Here is a 22,478-nt window from a genome sequence, read left to right on the forward strand (position 1 = left end):
GCCTATGTGTGTCCTTGAATCTAAAGTGTCTTGTAGACAACTTACAGTTGGATATTATTTTTTTATCCATTCAGCCAGTCTTTTATCTTTTTATTGGTGAGTTTACTCCATTTACATTTAAAGCAATTGTTGATAAGGATTTACTATGGCCATTGTGTTAATTATTTTCTGTTTGACTTGTAATTCTTTTGTCTCTCTTCCTGTCTTTTGTGTTTCATTTTTTTATCTTGATAAGTTTTTATTCTTTTCTCTTTATCTTTGTGTAACTTCTATAGGTGTTTTCTTTGTAGTTACCAAGGGGCTTACATAAAATATCTTATATTTATAAGTCTACTTTAAGCTGATAACAACTTAACTCCCCTTGCATGCAAGAATTCCTCGCCTCACCTTATATGCTATTGATGACACAATTTTACATCTATTTATATTGTGTTACCATCAACATAATAGTTATAGTTGTTTTAAATACTTTTGCCTTTTAACTTACGTAGCAAAATTAAAATGTTTGCCCACCACTGTTACAGTAATACAATATTCTGGTTTTGTCTAAACATTTACCTTTGCCAGTGAGTTTCACATTTTGTGTCTCATGTTGCTGCTTCACATTGTTTTGTTTCAACCTGAAGAATTCCCTTTAGCATTTCTTGTAAGGAAGGTCTAATAATGATAAACTCCCTCAGCCTCTGTTTGCTGGAGAACATCTTTATTTCTCCTTCATTTCTGAAGGATGGGTTTGCTTGGCTGGCAGGTTTTTTTCTTTCAGCACTTTGTATGTATCATCCCATTCACTTCTGGCCTACAAGCTTTATGTTTTAAAAATCTGCTGATAGTGTTATGGGATACTCCTTGCACATAGAAGTTGCTTTGCTCTTGCTGCTTTCAAAATTCTGTCTCTAACTTTTGGAAATTTTATTGTAATGTTTCTCAGTATGAGTCTCTTGGGATTCATCTTAAATGGTGTCCCTTGGGCTTCCTGGATCTGGATTTCTATTTCATTCCCAGCTTTGGCAAGTTTTCAGCCACTGTTTGCATATACTTTCTGTCCATTTCTCTCTCTCTCTCATCTCCCTCCTCCCCCCTAGCAAAAATCCAATACTGCATATATTGGTCTGCCTGACAGTGGCCCATAAATCCCTTAAGCTATCTTCACTCTTTTTTTTTTTCTTCATTTTTGCCCCTCTGACTGGATGATTTCCAGTGCCCTGTCTTCAAGTTAATTGGTCCTTTCTACTGCTTCACCTAGTCTGCTGTTGAACCCTTCTATTGAACTTTTCAGTTAAGTTATTGTATTCGGCTGTATAATTTCTGTTTGGTACATCTTCATATTTTCTATCTCTGCTGAAATACTCAGTTTGTTCATGCATTACTCTCTTAACTCAAAAAGCATCTTTACGACCATTATTTTAAATTCCCTATTGGGTAAATCACTTATAGCCATTTCATTAGAGTTGGTTTCTGGAGATTTATCATCTTCTTTTGTTTGGTACATATTCCCTGTTTCTTCATTTTTCTTGACTATCTGTGTTGATTTCTTTGCATTACATAAGACAACAACCCCCTCTCAGTCTTAACTAGCCTTGTGTAGGATCCAGGAAGCCCTTTCTCTGCTTTAGTCTTTTAGCTGCAATCAATAGTATAAAACTGACAGAGCTATAGAAGTTTCATTCATTCAATGCATAATTCTAAGGCTGGGCATGGTGGCTCCCACCTGTAATCCTAGCACTCTGGGAGGCTGAGGCAGGAGGATCACTCGAGGTCAGGAGTTCGAGACCAGCCTCAGGAAGAGTGAGACTCATCTCTACCAAAAATAGAAAGAAATTAGCCGGACAACTAAAAATATATAGAGAAAAAATTAGCTGGGCATGGTGGTGCATGCCTGTAGTCCTAGCTACTCAGGGGGCCGAGCAAAAGGATTGCTTGAGCCCAGGAGTCTGAGGTTGCTGTCAGCTAGGCTGATGACACGGCACTCTAGCCCAGGCAACAGAGCAAGACTCTGTCCCCCACCACCGCAAAAAAAAAAAAAAAAAACGCATAATTCTAAGCATCTAGCATGTGCCTGGTCTCTGACCATATAGAGACAATTATTAATAAATTATTAGTTACATAATTACTACTCAATTACAAGCATGGTAGTTGCTATAAGGAGGGTAAAACAAAGGAGATAGGGATTGAGGGGAATTTTCTAGATAAAAGAAAAAGAACGTGCACAATTCTGAAAGTAAAGAGTTTGATATATTCGATGAACTGAAAGTTAGTGCAGCTGGAGAGGGGGAGAGAGAGAAGAGAGCAGCTGGAATTGATGCTGGCAGGGAAGTAACAGGAAGGTCATGTTGAAAATTTTAGATGTTCCTAAGGACAATGGGAAGCCAGTGGAAGATGCCAAGTTGGGTGGTGACATAATCAGATGTGCTAGCTGTGCTGGCAGCAGAGAACAAGAGTGATATGAAGTTAGCAGGCCATTTCAGCCAACCTAGGTGAGTACTGTTGGGTAAGGGTGGGGCAGTGGAGATAGAAGCAGTCATGTTTTTGATACTTTTGAGGTATATTCCACAGGACTTGATTGAATGGAGGAGATGTCTTAGTCCCTTCTGGCTGTTATAACAAATTGCCACAAACTGGGTAGCTTATAAACAATAGAAGTTTATTTCTCACAGTTCTGCAGGCTGGGAAGTCCCAGATCAAAGCACTGGCAGATTCGGTGTGTGGTGAGGGTCATTTCATAGATGGTGCCTTCTTGCTAAGTCCTTCCATGGTACAAGATGCTAGCTAGCTCTCTGCAGTCTCTTTCATAAGGGCACTGATCCCAATCACAAGGGCTCTGCCTTCATGATATAATCACCTCCCAAAAGCCCCACCTCCTAATACCACCACCTTAGGGATCGGAATGTCAACATACACAGGGGAACACAAACATTCAAACCATAGCAACATGGGAGAAAGAGTGTATGTTGATAGCACGAGCAGTTGTGTAGATGTGGTACCACATACTGGAGGCAAACAGATTGGAGCTAAAAGCATGAGTTAAGGAAATGTGTGGTTTTTTGGGTTTTGTTTTGTTTTGTTTTTGAGAAAGAGTCTTGCTCTGTTGCCCAGGTTGGAGTGCAGTGGCACAATCATAGCTCACTATAACCTCAATGCCAGGGCTCAAGCGATCCTCCCATCTCAGCCTCCCATTGGGCTGGGATTACAGGCGTCAGCTACTATACCTGGCCAGGACATGTGTTTTGATGTTTCAGTGATCTCTTGGAGACACTTGAAGCTACGAATCTGGAGTGCACGGGAGAAGACAAATCTCAGCTAGACCTAAAGCACGGTCTTTTGTAGCCATGGAAGTGTCCAAGCTCAGTTGGGGAAACCATCTACCCAAGGTGAATGGAGAGTACATTCCAACTGACCAGAAGCACGTTAGAATTCGGCTATGGAACACTCCAAAAGCCTAAGAGGCAACTAGTGCTTGTTCTAGAGAGAGGATAATACTCTACCCAGCACAAGTGAGAAGTACAAACTCTCCATTTCAACAAGCCAGAGACACACACTCACGATGGGCCTGTACCTTCACAACGATGAAGTGGGGCCAGAGGCGAGAAGGTGACGTAAGGTTCCTTCTGTCTCAGCGCGGTCATTGCCTAGAATCACGGGATGGAGATTCAGGTTGGTCCTCCACAGTCCCACCCGTGTTACCTTCTTGCTGATACGGAGGCCAAGACCTGCGGAGTCCCTCGGCAAATGTTCTTACCCCTACTGCCCGGTTACGCGGAGACTGCCTAGCAGGCTGCAGTGGACGCAGGACAGAAGCCGGGCCAAACCCAGTGGCCGCGTCCCCACTTCTCGCGACACCCCGACTTCCCCAGGAGTGCGCAGGCGCTGCCGGAAGTGGCCTGGCGCTTCCGCTTCCTGGATAGCCGCCCGCTGCAGTAAGTCTCCTCACTGCCACTTCCGCTGGCCCGTGCCGTTGGCTGCCAAGCTGGAGACCTAGGAGCTCCTCGAGGCTACGTGAAGCCTTCTGGGAGCCCCACTCGCCTCTACCCCTGACGCCCAGCTTGAAGTGGCAACCCTCGCCGGGCAGTCGCTGCCCTGGAGAGACCAAAGGCACCTGGCCCTGTACTCCTGCTGGAGCCTGGACAGGCGATCGACGTCTGGTGCTGTCTTCCCGCAATAACGCCGGAATTTTCTGCCGAGTTCCAGAGAGCAAGCGATTTTACTTAATTAATGGCAAGAAGTCATTCATTCACCCTCTCCAAACCACAATCCCACCAGTCTTCAAAATTCACTTCATTGCCATCTAAACCACTGAAGTGTAAAAAAGAAAAAAAGTTCACCTCCTTGATATCACCATAAAATAGCATTTTATTAGACGACAAATTGCACATCAGATAAACATAAGCACTGCCTGGTGAGAGCTTGCAATCTAGAGTTAAGACTGATGAAAATGCACCAAAAACAGTAAAATTAAAACATTACACAAATAGAAGTGCATACAACAAATATACTTCTGAGGTATCCAAAGGAACTAGAGATTACAGCACATTCTTAAGTTTATATGGATGAATATTTATATTGTATCCCCCTCCTCCACAGACTGTTAATATAAGAAGGAATGTCAATTTAAAAACAAGACAAAACACTTGTAGTCAGAGGGGCCTTAGAAAGATGGGTAATGGTCATTTTTATATTAGATCAATAGCTCTCCTAATCTACAAAACGAAAACAGATGAATATATATACATTTCTAATGAAGATCATTTTGTTACTTTTTAAACAGATGGTCAAAGCAAAAACACTTTGCTGCTAAAATCCCACAGGGATAGCAAGTTTAATGGACATTCAAAATAGACTCTTTTATCATATAAATTATAACCTATGTCTCTCCTTGTACACATATGCAGTATTACTGGGCAGATTACTTTGAGCAAAATCTTCAGTTTCAGATTGCATGGCATCTTATGGTGCAGTCACCAGAACATTGCCACTTAATTATATATGGAATCTCAGGAGGCAAAGACTCAAAATGGCATCTTCCATGAAATGTCATTTGTTTTGAGTTTTAACTCCTTGAATTATTGGGTTAGTCATTTTCTATGTTAAATGAGGAGATATGAATAGACTATTACCTGTAGTATCAAAGCTCTAAGCAAAACTATTTTGAGTCCAACTCATTCAAGAAATAAATTCCACAATTTTTTAAATTACAAAATGTAAACTGCTAACATCCGAATTCCATTGAGAAAATGCTGTTTTCATCAATGATGACTATTTAGCAGAACCTGATATTCCAACAATCATGTTAAGGAACTGTGGGACACACATTTTCATCACTGCACTAACAACAAAAAAGAAATTTGTTTGAGTCAGTTTCTTCAGCAAAAAGTTTTCACTCTGCATAGTGTGTCAACACCTATGCTGCAAAATGTAGTTAACTAACCATACATAGCAATAAATTCTTGCATTTAGTTTTTCATTCCTGTATTAACTTTTATCCAGTATTTGTTAATAGCACCTAAAATGGTAGGCTAATAGTATCTGAGTCAACGACAATTTTATGGAATCTCCATCACTTGACACTAAATAGGACAAAAAAGCCATCTTCATAAAAACAGCCTAAATCTCACCAGCAGATACACCTTTTCCCTCAATTCCCTGGGGGAAGAGCAGCTTGAATTACATCCAGCAAATTTTTTTAGGTACAAGTGCACAATAAGGCAACAACTGCAAATATGCCCATTTCACAGTAACTGACACTCAGGTAAGGTTTTTTTTTTTTTTTTTGCATACCAATCATTAACAATATTATACCAAAAAGTCACACCCATGTGTATTTTAGTATTTATGTAGAAGAATATTATTTTTCTAATCTTCTATGGAGGTGTGTCATAACCTTCTATAATCTGGAGAATAAATAAAATAGCAAAAAAATGAGGGGTTGTGAATGAAGCCTCAACTGGAAAGGCAAATTTCCATACTGAGGTGCAGAACAGGATGCACGACACAAATTCTTACCTTCCCCTATGCTTTCTTAGGAGGAAAAAAAAAAGGATGAGAGTGTCCATCTTTTCTATCAGCCCCATTCTGTCCAAGTGCCTAAGATATTCCTCTCCACTTCTGTAGCAACTCTGCTAGCAGGGGCTTCTTTCCCAATTATATGCCCCACCCTGCAACTCTTCAGTCTTTGACTGAAATATAAGGGCCCCTCATAAGTGCTGGTGAGGTATCATGCCAGTTTCTCCCACTGAGGGAAGAAGCAAGAGAGCAGGAAGGTTGTGTTCTTGTTGATATTTAAAAAAGATCATTACATCCCAGAGGTGGCTAATAAGAAATCTAACCAGAGACTATCCTTCTATACAATTCAAAGTACCTCAGACACACAGACCTGAAAATCGTAAGGCCTCATTTTTAAATTTAAGACAATAAAGGCCTGGAAGACTGGTGTCCTGTATCCTAAGAGTGGAGACATCAGAAATAAAGAGCCAAGTCTGACCTTGACAAACACATGGTCTCAACTGTGGATCTGCAAGCAAGAACGACAAAAAGGGGGGAAGAGTAAGTGAGCTGGGTTAGGGTTGTTGGTTTCAGCTTTCCTCTCACCTGAATAGTGTCTCTCTACCCTGATCGGTGTGAAGAGCTTAGGTGCAGTAGCCAGCATGTTTTTGTATACTAAGTTCTCAATCTGCTGTTCTGTAGAAATAACACCTCCCAGGTACTACCTTCCATCCAGTTAGTCCTTAACAAGCCTTTATTTTTGCTCATGAGGTTTTCCAGCAATAATTCCATTTTAGCAAATACTGTACTTTCATACTGTCTATTTAAATAGAATAAGACCATTCTTACATCCCACTCAAAAGCACGTATAAATATTGTTTTGTTGATAGGTATGCAATCAATTTTGTTTTAAAGAGAAATTCTATATGAACGTATATTTACAACATTCTCTGGTTCTTTAACACTAATAACCATACTATTTAACAATATTTTGCTCCAATATTTAAGTATAATAGAAATATCTAAAGACATACATATTATCAAGTATGTTGATGAAATCTAACAATTTTCTACATGTATTTGTCTTTGGAGATGGAGAGGAAATGTTATGGGTGTTTTTTAAAAACCAAAACCCAACTAAAACCTTCAGGACTATACTCTGCAAAGTTTGAAATCTCTTATCTGATGACAGGGATGGGAGTTCAAAGTCCTGAGTTTTCTGTTGTATAACTGTACATGTAAGGCAGGCTTTGGGTGAAGTTCAAGGAGAGTGAAGCGGTTCCAGGATGCAAGTACACAGGGCAGCCTCTGTGATGATGACCATCCTCACCTACCGATCTCAGCCTCCCCGGCTGCCTGCGGTGCTGATACATGATGTGAATGCCAACAAATGATGCAGTGTGGCTGGATGCTTGGCCTTGGGAGTTAGAGAGACCCAAGTTTAAATGCCAGCTTCACGATAATGTGGTATTTTTTGTTTGCTGGGCCAAGTACTGACTACCCTGTAAGGGCTTCAGTTTACTTATAAAACAAGGACAGTCTTTTTTCTGTCACAGATTTAATCTGAAGATAGATAGTATACCTAAAATATCTAGCATGCTCACTAAGAAATAGTTATAAAAAAACAATTACTCGTAAGAAGACAGGTACTGTGCTTCAGTAGAGGTATGGAGGTGAATCATCTTAGAGAGGAGCAAGTACTTCCCCTCCTCCCCAAGTCAAGTGCAGCCTCCAGAGAAGGGCTGTAATCAGGTTGCCAAAACTCCTTGCAAACAACTGGGTCAGAAATGCCAGTACTGCCCCTGACATCAGATCTGAGAATGGCAACTCCATGAATACTAACAGTCATCAAGATACCAACTAGTTTAGGGAACTTTTTACAGGGGGAGAAAAAGCTTCTAATCTCCTCTAAAAATTCACACATAAAATAATCTCATACAAATATTACATTCAAATAGTTATAGCCAAAAAAGTATAAAACGGATATAAAAGCATTTACTTTCCAAGATATGTCTGCAGAACTGACAAAAAAATAAATAAATTCTCCTCCTTCTAAAACTTGGAAACAACATAAAATTAAAGGAACTCTAGCAATAGTCTTCATTTTAATGAAAACTGAATTTAAACAAAAGTTCTGTATCTTTTTCTGGCTCATACAAATGAAAGTTGAACAATAACTGAGTTCGAATGCTGGCTTCATTCACATAATCAATGTCACATTGATTATGTTTCCTCAGTTATAAAATAGAAATAATACTGCCTAAATCAAGGTTGTGGTGAAAATTAAATACAAGGGCTGTCTGGAAAGTATCCAACCATAATTTTCATAGTTTTTCATATTCCATGGCTGGATACTTTCCGGACAGCCCACGTATACCTGGAATGTGTATAAAGTGCTTAGCACAGTGTCTGGCACACAAACAGTGACTATTTCCCACTGTATAGACACTGAAAAGCCCAGTCATTCATCCTTGGTGTATTTACTTTGTGTGTTTCATATGGGTTCGCTTATGAGCAACGAGATCCGCCTTCACCCTGAAACCTTTCCCACACACGGTACATTTAAAAGGCTCCTCCGTCCTGTGGCTCTTCTGGTGGTTTGCAAGTTCTGACTCTGAAGTAAAACTTTTTTCACATGTTTTGCATTTATGGAGCTTTTCCTCCGCATGAGTGTCCTGATGAGAAACAAGCTCAGAGAAACAAGGAAAGGTCATGTCACAGTCAGGACATTGTAAGGGTTTGAATTTTGCGAATGAAAAAAAATTGTCGTCATCGTCACTGCGGCGTTCAGAATCCTCCTTATGGGCCTTCTCGGGGACAGCAGGACATGAAGACTGCTCAAAGGTCTTCATGCAGTGAACATGCGGGTGCTCAGGGGTCACTACCTGTGTCTCCTCATCCAAAACAAGATCTGTTTCCTGATCCACACATTTATCACTGTTAGCACATTCACTGGCTTTTTCGGCAGTGTGGCTTTTCCGATGCCGTGCTGCACATTCATTACACACATAGCGTTCCTTCCTCCTGTGGCTTTTCATGTGCCGGGACAGACTTGACCTCTGGCGAAACTTGGCACAGCACCTGATACACTTATAAGGCCTCTCACCAGTATGGATTCTGATGTGTGCCCTCAGGTTGGCTCTGTGACTGAAGATCTTCCCACAGTCACCACATTTATTTGTTTTATTTGTTTTCTCTCGTAAATGAAATTTCTGATGCAAAACAAGGTATGACTTATCGCTGAAGTTTTGGTCACAGTCAGGACACTTGTACACATTTTCGGCTTCTTCCCAGGGAAATTCAAGAATTTCAGAAAGTGCTCTGACTCCTAAACATTCAGATAGTCCTACTAATGGGGTACGGTTGTCAATGGTAACTAAAAGGCTTATGAACTTTTTCTTGCAAGGGGGAGTTCCACTTGATATTTTCTCTTCAGGGTTTTCAACTCCATCCTCAGAGAGGTTTTCTGGGTACTGGACAGGGGATGCAGGAATGGGATACTCTTCTAGGGAAAGCTGTTCAGGTTCCATAGACTCTAGGCTTAACTGCTGACTCATCTCAGTCTCACCTTCCACTCCTGTTGATAAAAACAAAACAAAGCAAAACATAGACAACACCTTCAAGTGGTACTGAGGGGAAAAAAAGCTCAGGTAGTTAAAGTACACAAGAAAACTGTAGGTGGGTTATCCTGCAATCCAGACACTGATAAATATGCAAAATCAGGAGACAGCAGACTCTCCCGGCCTCCCAAATGATCCGGTTCTAGGTGAACCTGCAAAGGGGAGGAGCAGAGAATAGCTATAACTAAGTCAGAGTCCAGTGGGACAGGTACTAAGGACAGTTTTGGCACACGTTGTCTAGAGGTGAAGTTTTCCAGTTAGTCTATTTAGGTCTTAAGAATTTTTCATCATTTAAGCTATCTCAAGTGACAGCTGAACAATTACAATTGGAAAAGAGATTGGATTCGTATTTATTAAGAAAGAAAGGGCAAGTGAGTATTTTTCTAACTTAACAGAGAAACACACAGGTTACCAGAAATAGTTTTATTACCACCAGGCGAGGTCTCCAAAATTTCTTTACCCCTCACTGAGGAAAGATCAAGGTAGAGCTACTGTATGTACTGCACGCAGATAATAGCCAGTCTTACTACAAGGACGGCTGACAACACTTGGGCCTACCAAAAAGCATTCCTTTTAATATTTTTCCAAATATTCTTCCAGAAAGAAAGCTCAGAGCATCTACATGGGGTTTCAGTAAGACTTTGGCTCAGTACTAATCTGCAAGTGCATGAGGAAACTACCCAACCACAGAAAGAACCACCAAGAAGGGATACGCAGAACAATAATCAGAGTTCACACAATAGTTCATGTTCCCACCAGCCACAGTGGAAAGACCCTCTAACACATAAGACATCAAGCAGTGTCCTCAGAAAAATACTGCCTTTGCAGTAGGTCAAATCAGACCCAGAATAAAGGCTGATCTGAACCCAACCTTACAAAGCAAAACAACACACCCTGAAAGCATCAAACTAACCCCAAGTAACCGTGTCCCACAACAAAGTCCAAAAACAGTTCTTAAAATACAACAAAATACATTACCAAACAACATATAATTCGCAATGTCCAACATTCAATCAAAAATTACCAGGCAAGTAAAGAAACAGGAAAATATGACCCATAACTAGGAAAAAAATCAATCAATGGAAACATATCCACAAGTGACACAGATGATAAAACCAGTAGGAAAAAAATGTTTAAATAGCTATTATAAATATATTCCACATGTTCAATGAGGTAGAGGAAAACATGAATATGACAAAGAGAGAAGTGGAAGATATAAAATATGAGTTATGGAATAGCTTCCATACTCAAACTATATTCCTATGTCAGAGATAAAACCTACTCAGGCATAGGAATCCACCTGCATATAGTTCCTCTTGGGTGAGAAAGGCACAGCACCTCCTTGAGTAAATCAATTTCCAATCTTTAGCAAATGATAGTAACCTATACTGATGGGATTTCCCATGTAAAACTGTAAATTGACTTTATCAAATGTTTGGCAAGACTACCAGATATTGCCACTTCTCATGCAAAACCACAGTCCCTGTACTAGACTAGATTTTAAAAAATCATGTCATATTTTAAAACTTGCTCTTTCATTCAATTATCATATCCACATAAATCACCCAGGGACAGGTCCCACTCCACCATATCAACATGTGTACAAGGCATGAAATCCTCATCCTAGAACTGATGAAAGTTCCGAAATGCAGGAAAAACAATTGCCTTACCCATCAAGGCCACATCCTCAAAACACTCCTGTGTGGCATCTTTGCTGAGGGACCTCTGGATAGGGTGCAGACTCACATACTCCTCTTGAGAAAAATACACAGCCAGATCCTCAAACAGCATTGGTCCCTGAAACAACATGACAGCCCAACTCAGTACAAGAGACTAGAGGGTCAGCCCCTTTCTTAGTCTAGGAAGACTGAGCAGAGCTAGAAACATCAGATGCAAGGGAGAAAAGGGCTTGGTGTAAAATGTTCCTGAGTACTGGGATGGGGTATTTATGGCTTGGGAAGGAAAGAGTAAACATGGACATAAATTTTGAGGCAGTGGAGTAAGGATCAAGACAGTACATTGTGGGAATGATGTAGTCTCTCCTGGAAGAGAAACGATGAGGGAACAACAACTCCTGGGGATGGAAACCATTAAGAAAGGATGCTCTAAGAAAAAGAAGACTGGGAAGCCCAGGAAAAATCATAAAAGAGATAAAGGTTCCAGGGTTCTCCCAACATCCTTCCCTTTGCTATTCCCTCTTTTTCTTCCCCACGACACTCACTGCTACACTGTGAGGCCTACTCTTCCTTCCCTAATGGTATGATGAAAAATCACCAGGGCTTTATCATTATTATTCAGCAGGTGTGGAGTGAAGCCTAGAAAACTGCAATTCTGAGGAGCGTTCCTGAAAGACACTTTGAGAAAACTCTCCTATAGACTCCTCCAAAGGGCTCTGCTCCCAGTTGGTGGTTCTGAAAAGAAGCTGGTAAACCCCTTCTATGTTCCAGGTCTAGGAACGAAGACAGCTTGGTGAAAGCGTTGTTGGCGTATCAGACAAACTCCCATCACGATCGGCATGCGTAAGCCTCCTCCAAAGGAGGTGGTCAGGCAGAGGCCGGAAAGCAGCAACGAATTTGGACGGAAAAAAGGTACCTCATCTCACCTGGGACTCGGCTGTCGGGAGCGCGGACGCCATCTGGGGAAGTGGGGGTGGGGGTGCCTTCTTCAAGTCGCCACAGGGACTTCGGGACAAAGCTGCGAGGGGAGAGAACAGTCCCTAATGGGGCCAGTTCTTCTGCGAAGCTTCTCCACGCACCCCCCAGCCTCGCTCGATTCTGCCCAAATCCTTTAAGAACCTCAGCCGACTGCTCCTCTCCGCAGCCCAGCCTCGAAGGAGGCCCACTTACCAGTCTGGGACTAATGACAGCCTCCTGCTCCCCGGGCAGACGCAGCAAAAAGCGATGCCCGACGGTAACGCAACAACGAAGGCCGCGGCCACCGCAACACTCCCACGCTCCCATGCTCCCCCACGCAGAGCTGCGGAGAAAGCCGCCGGAAGCGACCCGCCCCTTGCCGCATTGGCCATCTGCCCTTTGATTGGTCAGGGTGCACCCGAGGGGGCAGTCCTTCTTCTCTGTTGACCAATCGGACACTTCAACGGAGGACCCATCGCGCACTGGGCAGGGGCGAGATGTAGTTTTCCTTCTTTTCTCCAAGCATTTCCGCTTCCGCTGATGGGGTCTCCCCGGTGAGCTCCGGGCCTGTTGACCCGCTGAAGTGGAGCCTTAGGGTGACCCCTGAGGAAGGTAATGTGTCCGAGAAGAAGGAAAGAAAGAAGACAGGGAGACTCCAGAACTCGAAAGGAATCGGTAACGAAATGTGGGCTCGGCCGGCAGTGCCCTGGAGGCCTAAAATTTGGGCCTGGCCGGGGTGAGGTAAATGAGAGCCGGTCCCGGGCCTAGCCTTGGCCAGAGTAGCCCGCCGTGTCTCGGGCGAATTGCGGGGCAGTGGAATGTAAAGGGATGCCTTCTTATGCGTTCATAAAGTTCAGATCCGTAGGCCTGGTTGCTAGTCTCCGACCCGAAGGATTCTGGAGGCGTTGTGCGTTGTACGCCACGGCTGCAGACCCGCCGAGTCATCCGGCTCGGACCCGCGGCGGACCGCAAGCGGAAGTAGAGACATTGGTTTGCCTCACGGGACGTTGTTCGCCTCCTAATACCTCGCATTAGACCTGCCCTAGCGCCAAACGTTCCCCATGTTACTGATACTGGGTGCTGGCGTATAGACATTTGGAATTAGAAAATTGAGCTCCTTCCCCAGCCCTGCCACTGATTGGTTGGTAATCTTGTCCGATTTACAACTTTGCTTTCCTCAGCTGCGTAGAGTTCAGAATGCCTCTCCTGCGTAACTCAGAGGGTAATTGCAAAGATTATAAGATAATATAGGTGAAAGAAATTATCAATTTACACAGATGTTTGGGGAAAGGAAAAGATGAGGATGATAGGTCCCTTGACAGAAAAGCCTGAGTAAGTCTGAACATATTTCCTTATTCTAGTGCCAGGCACGTGCCTGTACCTAGAAGATTGCTGAATGAATGGTTGCATGGTTATTAAAACAATTTATGAGAGTTGACAACTTAGTAGGATTTAGTGGACTATCAGATAGGATAGTTTCAGCTGCTAATAACAGAAAACCCACCAAAACGATGTTCAAAGATAAAGCATTTACAGTCTGGTTAATTCAGTGGCTCACTGACAATATCAGGGTCCCAACACTTCTGTATTTCTCCTCTGCCATCCTTAGCATGTTGGTGAAGTGACAATAGATTCCAGGTAATACGTCCAGACATGTATTGTGTCATATAGCCATCCTAAACCAGTCATTAGCAAAAACAAAAGATTATCATAACTTGGCCAGGCATGGTGGCTCATACTTGTAATCCTAGCACTTTGGAAGGCCAAGGCAGAAGGATCACATGAGGCCAGGAGTTCAAGACCAGGCTGACCAGGAGCAAGACCCTGTCTCTACAAAAAATAGAAAAATTAGCTGGATGTGGTAGGGTGCACCTGTATTCCCAGCTACTTGGGAGGCTTAGGCAGGAGGATTGCTCAAGCCCAGGAGTTTGAGGTTGCAATGAGCTATAATGGTACCATTGTCCAGGAGACAAAGCAAGACCCTGTCTCAAAAAAAAAAAAAAATGGTTAACTGGCTTTGGCCCATTTTGCTTCAACCCCTGGCACTGGGGGGGAAGAACCCAGCCTTTCATGATCATCTACCTGCACAAAATCAGGGTTCTGTTGGAAAAAGAAAAAGAGAAGTGGAAATGAAGTTAGATAGGAAGCTAGCAGTATCTGCCACAAGTGACATCACTTGACAGCTAGGTAGGTCAGAGCTAGGCCTTGTGGGAATGGGTCATAAACAAGGTACCTGGAGATCCCAGGACCAAGGAGAAAGGTACTTCAAGGACAGGTGGAAGAACGATAAGAAACTTCCCTATGGGCTAGACCAATCTGAAGCATATATGTTAAAGAAGAGCTAACCAGCCTGGTATATGTAAACCTAAACCAAAGGAATGTTCATCATAGAGTCCTGGTGCTGTCCGTGCAGTCTCTCCCTTCTTGCTTTGCGCTTATATTTAATGCTATTCTTATTTAAGGGATGTCTCATTTTGGGCTCAGATTTCTCCTGGTCTGGATTTGTGGCTCTTTCACCAAGAATAGAGGATCTCATGGCTCTTTTCTTTGAACCTTGTTCTCATTATTACAAAGAAATAAATATAGTTTCCAATGACTAGAAATGGAGCTTGTGTTATTAACACTCAGTGGATTACCAGAGATAGGAAACAAAACCTCTAGACCTTCTAAGAGCTAACTACCAAAACTAAACAAGTAGACCAAGAAAGAAGAAGCATGAAAGCTTAATCTGGCTAAAAGGAGATGAGATACAAAGTGTAAGATAGACCAGTTGAAAACATAAGACTGAATTATATGTCTAACTCAATTTTTAAAAAATCAGAAATGCTTGACTGTGTATTCATTTTATGGTCAAGTGATGTATTTTAATCATCAGAACTTAAAAATCCTGCCACCACAACCTTTTGCAAGTGTCTCCATTTCTGCCTTTAACATGATACCAACATTAGTAATAAATAACTTGTTTATAGTAAAACTATTGCTATAGGCAAGCATCTGCTTTCTCTCTGTAAATTATCTCTTTTTTTTAAAAGATGGGGTCTCTCTCTTGGTCAGGCAGGTCTTGAATTCCTGAGCTCAGGCTATCCTCCTGCCTCAGCCTGCCAGAGTGCTAGGATTACAGGCATGAGCCACCACACCCAGCCCTTAAAAGAGCCCATCAGATTGAGCCCATCAGATTGAGACTTCTGAGACCAGGGTTGTCTGAGACTTACTGGCCTAGGAGTTACAGAGATGAGATGGCCAGGAATGAAGTGGTGGCCTTGTCTCTTTCTGCCATGCAGCACACAGAAAAGCTGTCCCTGGAGGAAGGAAGCACAGAGCCAGCCTCAGGTAGAAAGAGTTCCAGAGAGTGAGTCAGAGCCTTCCGTGTCCTGCTGTGAGTGATGCCCGCATAGTCAGAAGAAACCTACTTAAATGAAATCCATTTTGGACCTGTCAATTATTAAGTTTTTTTTTTATTGTTAGTACCGAATGATGGAGTTTAGTGAAACAAATGCTTTCACTTTCTTGCTGGGAGGGAAAATGAGTACATTCTTTTATTAAGTAAAACAGGATATAAATATTCCAGTCACTCCAACTATAAACAAGTAAACAAGCATTTGGTTTAAGCATCAGTCTCTTGTGAGTTTGAATGGTAAGCCCAGTCTCAGGGGACACTGACCATATTAGTAGAGAACCAGACCCTCCCAGCGTACTGCCCTGACCCTCTGAGATTGGTCTGTGTGGCCACATGGTTGTCCTCTGCTACCTCTGTCTTGGTTCTAATTGCAGGAAACAGTATCCTCGGTGTTCTATCGTATACACTTACATCATTTTACACCAAAGGAGAATTTGTTTGGAAGCAAAATATTTGGTTCCTGACTGTAGTGGTTTTCATCCATGCAGATGTTAATAAACTGTTCTGAACCATGAGTCAGAATAATCCACTCTACCTTATGACAGTCTCATGGACTCTTTCAGCTCTTCTGACAGTGCTCCCAGGGTGGTGTCTCAGACAGAACAGATTCTGGTCAACAAGATACAGGGGTTGCCATGAAGTGGCATGTTCATGATTTGTGTCTGGGACCCTGGGAAAAATGTTTTCAGAGATCTGCCTGGAAAGGCTACTTTTGGAAACTCACGGCTTTCCTCCTCTCTAAATCAGGAAAGTTGTAATTCAAGGGAAGGCATTGTGGCTTTTAATGATGAACCAGTTTGTTTCTTGGCTTTTATCCTTCACGGTGGGCACTCAGGAATGCCACTGGAGAGAGAAGCTTCATTCTGCATGCTATGATGGCCTTGGGTGGGTGTTTCATCGTGTGTAAAACAAGGACAGCAGAACTGTGTTTCAGGATCATTGGGGAAAGTAAGTGAGAACATTCAGGAAGGATTATAATGAAATGTTTAGCACATGACAGACACTTATCAAAGATGCATTCACTCATATTCCATTCTAGAAGTTCCATTGAACAACAAACACCTCTTTTGAAATACTTACCAAACTGCCTTTTGATGACATCTCAATGGCAGAGACTGTGTCTCAGTCATCATTTGTACCCAGAGTGAGGAAAGAAGGAAGGAAAAGAATCCAGTATCCAAGCTTGGCCCTACTCTCACTCACACTTGCTTTTTATTTATGAAAATATGATGCTTGTCCATGTAAATAGTGTCTCTGAAAGGATACCAGGACACAAGAAAGAATGGTACGTGGAGAACTCTGGCACTCGCAGTCAGCGGGAGGGAAACTTATTTTTCATGGTATATCCTTTTGTTTGGCTTTTCTTAAAAGATTTACCATAGGCATGCATTACTTCTTAAAAAAATGTTTAGTGTCAGAAAATCCCCCGAAGTTAAACCAAAACATCATGTTGAACACAACTGTAAAAATCATTATAGAAAGATGAAATATAAATGGCTCAAAAGTTGTTAAGTGAAACTCAGTAAGAAATGCCCATTAAAACAATGAGATCTTTTTCACTTAGATTAATTACAGAAAGGTGAAGGATAATAGCCCATTTGGTGAGGGTGTGGGCTGTGGGAGATGTAGAGTCTTATCACTCATAGTATGAGAATAAATTGGTAAAACCTTTCTGGAAGGCAATCTGGGGTTTGTTTCCAAAGTTAAAATGTGATTAATTTAAAATAATTTTAACATTTCCCTAAGGAAATACTTACAGGGTTTTGCAGTTTTTGTGTAGAGTTGGGAGTTGCATGCAACCTTGTTTCTGACCTGAACCTGATCCCCAGGCCCTGCTCTCCTCCCTTCCCCACCCCAATCCACTTCCACCTGCTGACTGCCTTTCCCGAACAGAGCCATAGGCAGCTGGCGTGGCAGGGGGGAGGTTTGGTATCACCCAGGGTTGGAATAAGAGAGCAATACTGGGCTTGGTTCCTCTGTGGGCCAGATAAGAGTCTGGGGACCATGTGGGAGTGGCCTGCGGTGAAAATTAAAATGCCTTCATTTTTGGAGCACTTTTGGCCTTGGAGATTCATGGGCCTTAGAGAAGGGCAGAGCCTGCCCAGATAGATGGTCGCTTGCTGCTCTCCCTGGGCTGGAGGAGCCATTACTGCTCTGTCTCGAAGGCTGGCAGAGCGCTGTGCAGCTGAGCAGACTGGAACTGAGGACTTCCCTTCAAGTGCCTCCAAACAGGTGCCACTGCCTGTCAGCCTGGTATATGGCAGGACTCTAGGGACGGTGGCCTTTAGGCATCTCCCTGTTTGGCCCATGTCTAGAGGGTGAAAGGAGTGACTAGTGAGCAAGAGAAAACCAGTAATGTGCCCAAAGAGACCTTGGAGCCACAGGGAGGCTACACAGAAACTCTCAATTCTGGGTGAAACAACTAGAGGAGATGACAGCTTTACCCTAATTCCACAACCAGAGGAGATTCAATTATAGCAAAACTTTCTGGAACTGAAAAGCTTTTTTTTTCTTAAATTTATTACAGAAGTCCAGTAGATAAATTGAAGGAAAGGATGGTCATTACAAAGCCTGTTAGATCAAGTGGAAGAAATATCTCAAAACATAGCAAAGAGAAACCAGGAAGGCAAAGCCTGGGGTCCGATCAGTAATGACCCAACAGGGATTAGGCCATTCCTGAACCAATCCCTGTGACCAGCAGATGTCCCCCCCCTGGACTTGTTTAGACCAGGGTCACCTGAGCCAAGGGAGGACAGGGTGACCTTAACTGGTTAGACCAATTAGGGAACCCTGGAGCAAGGGGTGGAATCGATGCCACCGACACAGTAGGAGAGGGTGGAATGAGTTTTATACCTCGAGTAGTCCTTGTAGTAACACATGGTACCTGACTGAAAGAATCGTCCTGAGGGAAAAAGAGATCTTGTGTGAAATGCTTAACAGAGTGCCTGGCACATAGCCCTGGGGAAAGAGTGTTTTTAAAGTTTGAGGGGATATATAATATATGCCCTCATTTTTGCCAGTTCATCTTATAGTGCTGTACGTAGAACCCCGGAAACAGCAGTGTTGTGAGTCTGCCGTCACCTGGGGAGCGCTTCTCAGCTCTGACGTGCCTCCAGTTCAGTGAGGATGCTGCTGAATACGGATTCTGAGTTAAATGCATGTCTGACGCAGTCTGAGTGGGGCCTGGGGCTCTGCATTTTCAGCAAGCTACCAGGTGGTGCTGATGCTTCTGGACCACAGACCACACTGTGAGTCACAAGGACTGAGGTGGGGTTTGTACGACTGAGGGGGCTCACCACTGCGTGTCCTAGCCAGGGGAAAGGGGCGAGAGAGGAGAACAACCAGTTTCCTTTTTATACCCCCATCCTTTTATTTTGAAATTTTCAAGCCTCCTGAATGTTTGAAAGAATAATGCAATGAACACATATGCACCCTTCTAGCTTCACCAATTGTTAATATTTTAGCAATTTTCTGGCATTTTTCTTTTTCTTTTTTTTTTTTTGTGGTTTTTGTTTTTGAGGCAGAGTCCCACTCTGTTGCCCCAGCTAGAGTGCAGTGGCATCATCATAGCTCGCTGCATCCTCCAACCTCCAACTCCTGGGTTCAAGCGATCCTTCTGCCTCAGCCTCCCTAGTAGCTGCAACTACAGGCATGCACCACTGGGCCCAGCTAGAGATGGGGTCCCATTCTTACTCAGGCTGGTCTCAAACTCCTGACCTCAAGTGATCCTCCCGCCTTGGCCTCCCTTTATCAATTTTAAGGACGTGACACAGATGTTGCCTATGTCACTCTCATTCTTGTCCACTGTAAAAACTTTGGTACATAGCCTGATCCTGCTGCAAGAGAAGCCCAGAAATAAAAGCCTAGCTTGGCAGCGATTGGCCCTGCTACATGGGGTAGGATTCCATCACTATAAGAATATACAAGAAGGTTGGGCTCAGTGGCTCACACCTGTAATCCCAGCACTTTGGGAGGCCACGGTGAAAGGATCACTTGAGGCCAGAAGTTTGAGACCAGCCTGGGCAACATAGCAAGACCCCATCTCCAAAGAAAATGTTTTAAAAATTTTAAAATAATAATAATAACATATAAAACCATTATTTTAAAAAGGGAGGAGGGAAGGATTGGGACAGTGGATGCATGGCTACTAGGGGACAATACTCTGACGCTTCTGACACTGACTCATTGAATCTTGTTTTCTTTTCTGTTTTTTTCTCAGCTCTAATAGGAACTAATAGCCAGTTATTCTCTTCAAACTGGATTCTGGACAGCTTGGAGCTAAATTTACAACCCACCTCTAGAAAGTATGTAGGACTTCACATGCATTTTACACACCCACAAAACTCTTTAGTTTTCCACCCTCGTTTTCTCTTTTCCTCATTCATTCTTGCCATACTGTGTGGATCTTTCTAATTAGTCTTCAGTCTTTTATTGCAACAAGTTTAATTACCAATAATTTTAATAACAACACACTAAATATGATTGTGTGGAGTGCTCAAAATGTTCTGAACAGGTCCAAACACTTTACCATGGCTGCATTGCTTACAGTAGGATATTTGTAGCACTTAAACCTGTAACTCTACAGAGTTGTGAATAGTATTATATTGATCTCATTTTGTTGAAGTGATTTTCCAGTGATTTTTTTAAATGCTAGAATATACACCTAAATGTAATTTAACCTCTAAAAGTTTTAAGCAATATTTCTCAATTACAGCATCTTTAAGGAAAAAATGCAAATATGAGGCCTTTGTTAGCAAACTTCCTGAACAAGAAAAAGCATCACTGGACTCAGAGCCTCTCCAGGTCAGGGCTTTCTGGTTTAGCTCTGACCGATTGGCCTAGTGCAGAGCCTGGCTCCTACTGCAGTGCTTGCTTGGTATTTATTAAATGAACTATCTTGTAACCAAATGTTGGAAGGAAAGTCATATTGCCAATGAGAGTAAAATTTAAAAATAAAAGGCTGCTGCACCTTTTTGTTCTTCCTCAGGGTGTCTGCTCCTGCACTAGGGGTTCAGGTGAAGTCTGGACACTGACCTGGAGGAGGAGGAGCGTGAAGGTTAGGCAGCAAGGCTGAAGGATGTCCCATTATATACTTTGGTGCCATTTTGACTGCTTTCTGGTTGCTCATCTAAAACACCGGGTGACTAGATTACTGGGCCCCTGTCTGAACCCTCTGGTCCTAATTACCACTAAGCATTTTATATCTTTTCTACCTTTTCCTGCGTACATCCCTGTGTTGTAGATATTTTGGTGCCTGCCATAACCCCTCCATTAAATTACTTAGGGAAAACAGCCTCTTCTCTATCCCCAATAATTATCTATAAATACTGTTTGTGGAATGCATGACAATTTTAATCCCAGTCCCAATTCCAAGTGAGACCACGAACCCCTCAGCCCCTCCTGGCTTAACAGTGGCTGCAGCCCCAGCTCTTCCGTGTCTCCTTCTGGGAGATGCTTCTGAGGGCATGAGGGATTACCCAAGCGAGGGGGACGGGTTAGGGCCCTGGGCCCCACCCTCTTCTCAACTCGCAGGGCCTGGGGATAGAGAGGTTGAGAGGCCACTGGGGGGCCTGTGATTTTCCAGTGATTTTTAAAATTAAGAACTTAGCCAGGCATGGTGATACACACTTATCTATAGTTGCAGCTACTGGGGAGGCTGAGGTGGGAGGATTCCTTGAGCATAGGAGTTCGAAGTCCAGCCTGGGTAACGTAGCAAGACCCCCTTTTCCAAAAAAGGAGAAAAGAGAAGCCGGGCGTGGTGGCTCACACCTGTAATCCTAGCACTCTGGGAGGCTGAGATGGGAGGATTGCTTGAGGTCAGGAGTTCAAGACCAGTCTCAGCAAGAGGGAGACCCCCATCTCTACTAAAAATAGAAAAAATTAGCTGGGCATGGTGGCACATGCCTGTAGTCCCAGCTATTGGGGAGGTTGAGGCAGGAGGATCACTTGAGCCCAGGAATTTGAGGTTGCCGTGAGCTAGCCTGACTCCACAGCACTATATCCTGGGCTACAGAGTGAGACTCTGTCTGGAAAAAAGAGAGAGAAAAGAAAATAGAGCTGGGCACTGTGACTCACGGCCCGTAATCCCAGCACCTTGGGAGCCAATGTAGGAGGATCTCTGGAGCCCAGGAGTTTGAGACTAGCCTGGACAACATAGCAAGATCCTACCTCTACAAAAAAATTTAAAAATTAGCCAGGCATGGTTTTGCATGCCTGTAGTCCCAGCTACTTGAGAGGCTGAGGTAGGAGGATCATTGGAACCCAAGAGTTCAAAGCTACAGTGAGCTATGATCTCACCACTGCACTTCAGCCTGGGTGACAGAGTAAGACCCTGTCTCAAAAAAAAAGTAGGGAGGGGGGACTTACAAAAACCGTTATCAAAAGAAATACAAATGCAGGTTGCTTTACATAAAAGTCCTCCAGCCACTACAGATGACTACACTACAACAGTAGATTATCCATTCCTTGTTTTATGTCACTTTGTCTACTCTTTGTTTATTTATACCAGTTACCTTTTAAACTTTTAAAATCGTTAGGTACCTTTTCCTTGTCAAAATGTTGAAAGAATAGGGTTTGTTTTTTTTTTACACTTCTACCTTTTGTAACCAGAAGGAATATGCTTTTAACATTTCTCAAATAGTGCCACTTTATTTAGGGTACAAAAACATTTTAATCTGTGATAAGGTTTATTCTGTTGGATATGAATTAAATCTTTTTTAGGGTTAATCATTTTAGCCTTTGGTTGTTCACAGGTTCTTCTTATTCCATCCTTTGGTTATGTGGACCATTGTGGTTATTTGAAAGCAGAGAATAAATTCCTGCTTTAATGTTTTTGCTCAACACGGGTTCCCT

At 42.8% G+C, this 22,478-nt stretch overlaps 2 protein-coding genes across 2 annotated transcripts in view; one reads left to right on the top strand and one right to left on the bottom strand.

Moving 5' to 3' along the window:
- Positions 1 to 8,338: 8,338 nt before the first annotated feature.
- Positions 8,339 to 11,390, bottom strand: ZNF597 (zinc finger protein 597). The gene is made up of 2 exons (XM_045542428.1): positions 11,267 to 11,390; positions 8,339 to 9,553 (listed from the first exon to the last, which is right to left on the bottom strand). Exons 1-2 carry the CDS (start codon positions 11,385 to 11,387, stop codon positions 8,457 to 8,459), a joined length of 1,218 nt encoding a protein of 405 aa, XP_045398384.1. The 5' UTR covers positions 11,388 to 11,390; the 3' UTR covers positions 8,339 to 8,456.
- A 1,346-nt stretch (positions 11,391 to 12,736) lies between these two features.
- Positions 12,737 to 22,478, top strand: part of NAA60 (N-alpha-acetyltransferase 60, NatF catalytic subunit) — a 28,275-nt gene continuing 18,533 nt past the window's right edge. Inside the window, exon 1 of the mRNA XM_045542430.1 lies at positions 12,737 to 12,904. The gene's annotated coding sequence lies outside the window, so the exon portion shown is untranslated. The remainder of the gene's footprint in view (positions 12,905 to 22,478) is intronic.

This window comes from Lemur catta, chromosome 2 (genome assembly GCF_020740605.2).
Source record: "Lemur catta isolate mLemCat1 chromosome 2, mLemCat1.pri, whole genome shotgun sequence".
In the NCBI taxonomy this organism is placed as follows: domain Eukaryota; kingdom Metazoa; phylum Chordata; class Mammalia; order Primates; family Lemuridae; genus Lemur; species Lemur catta.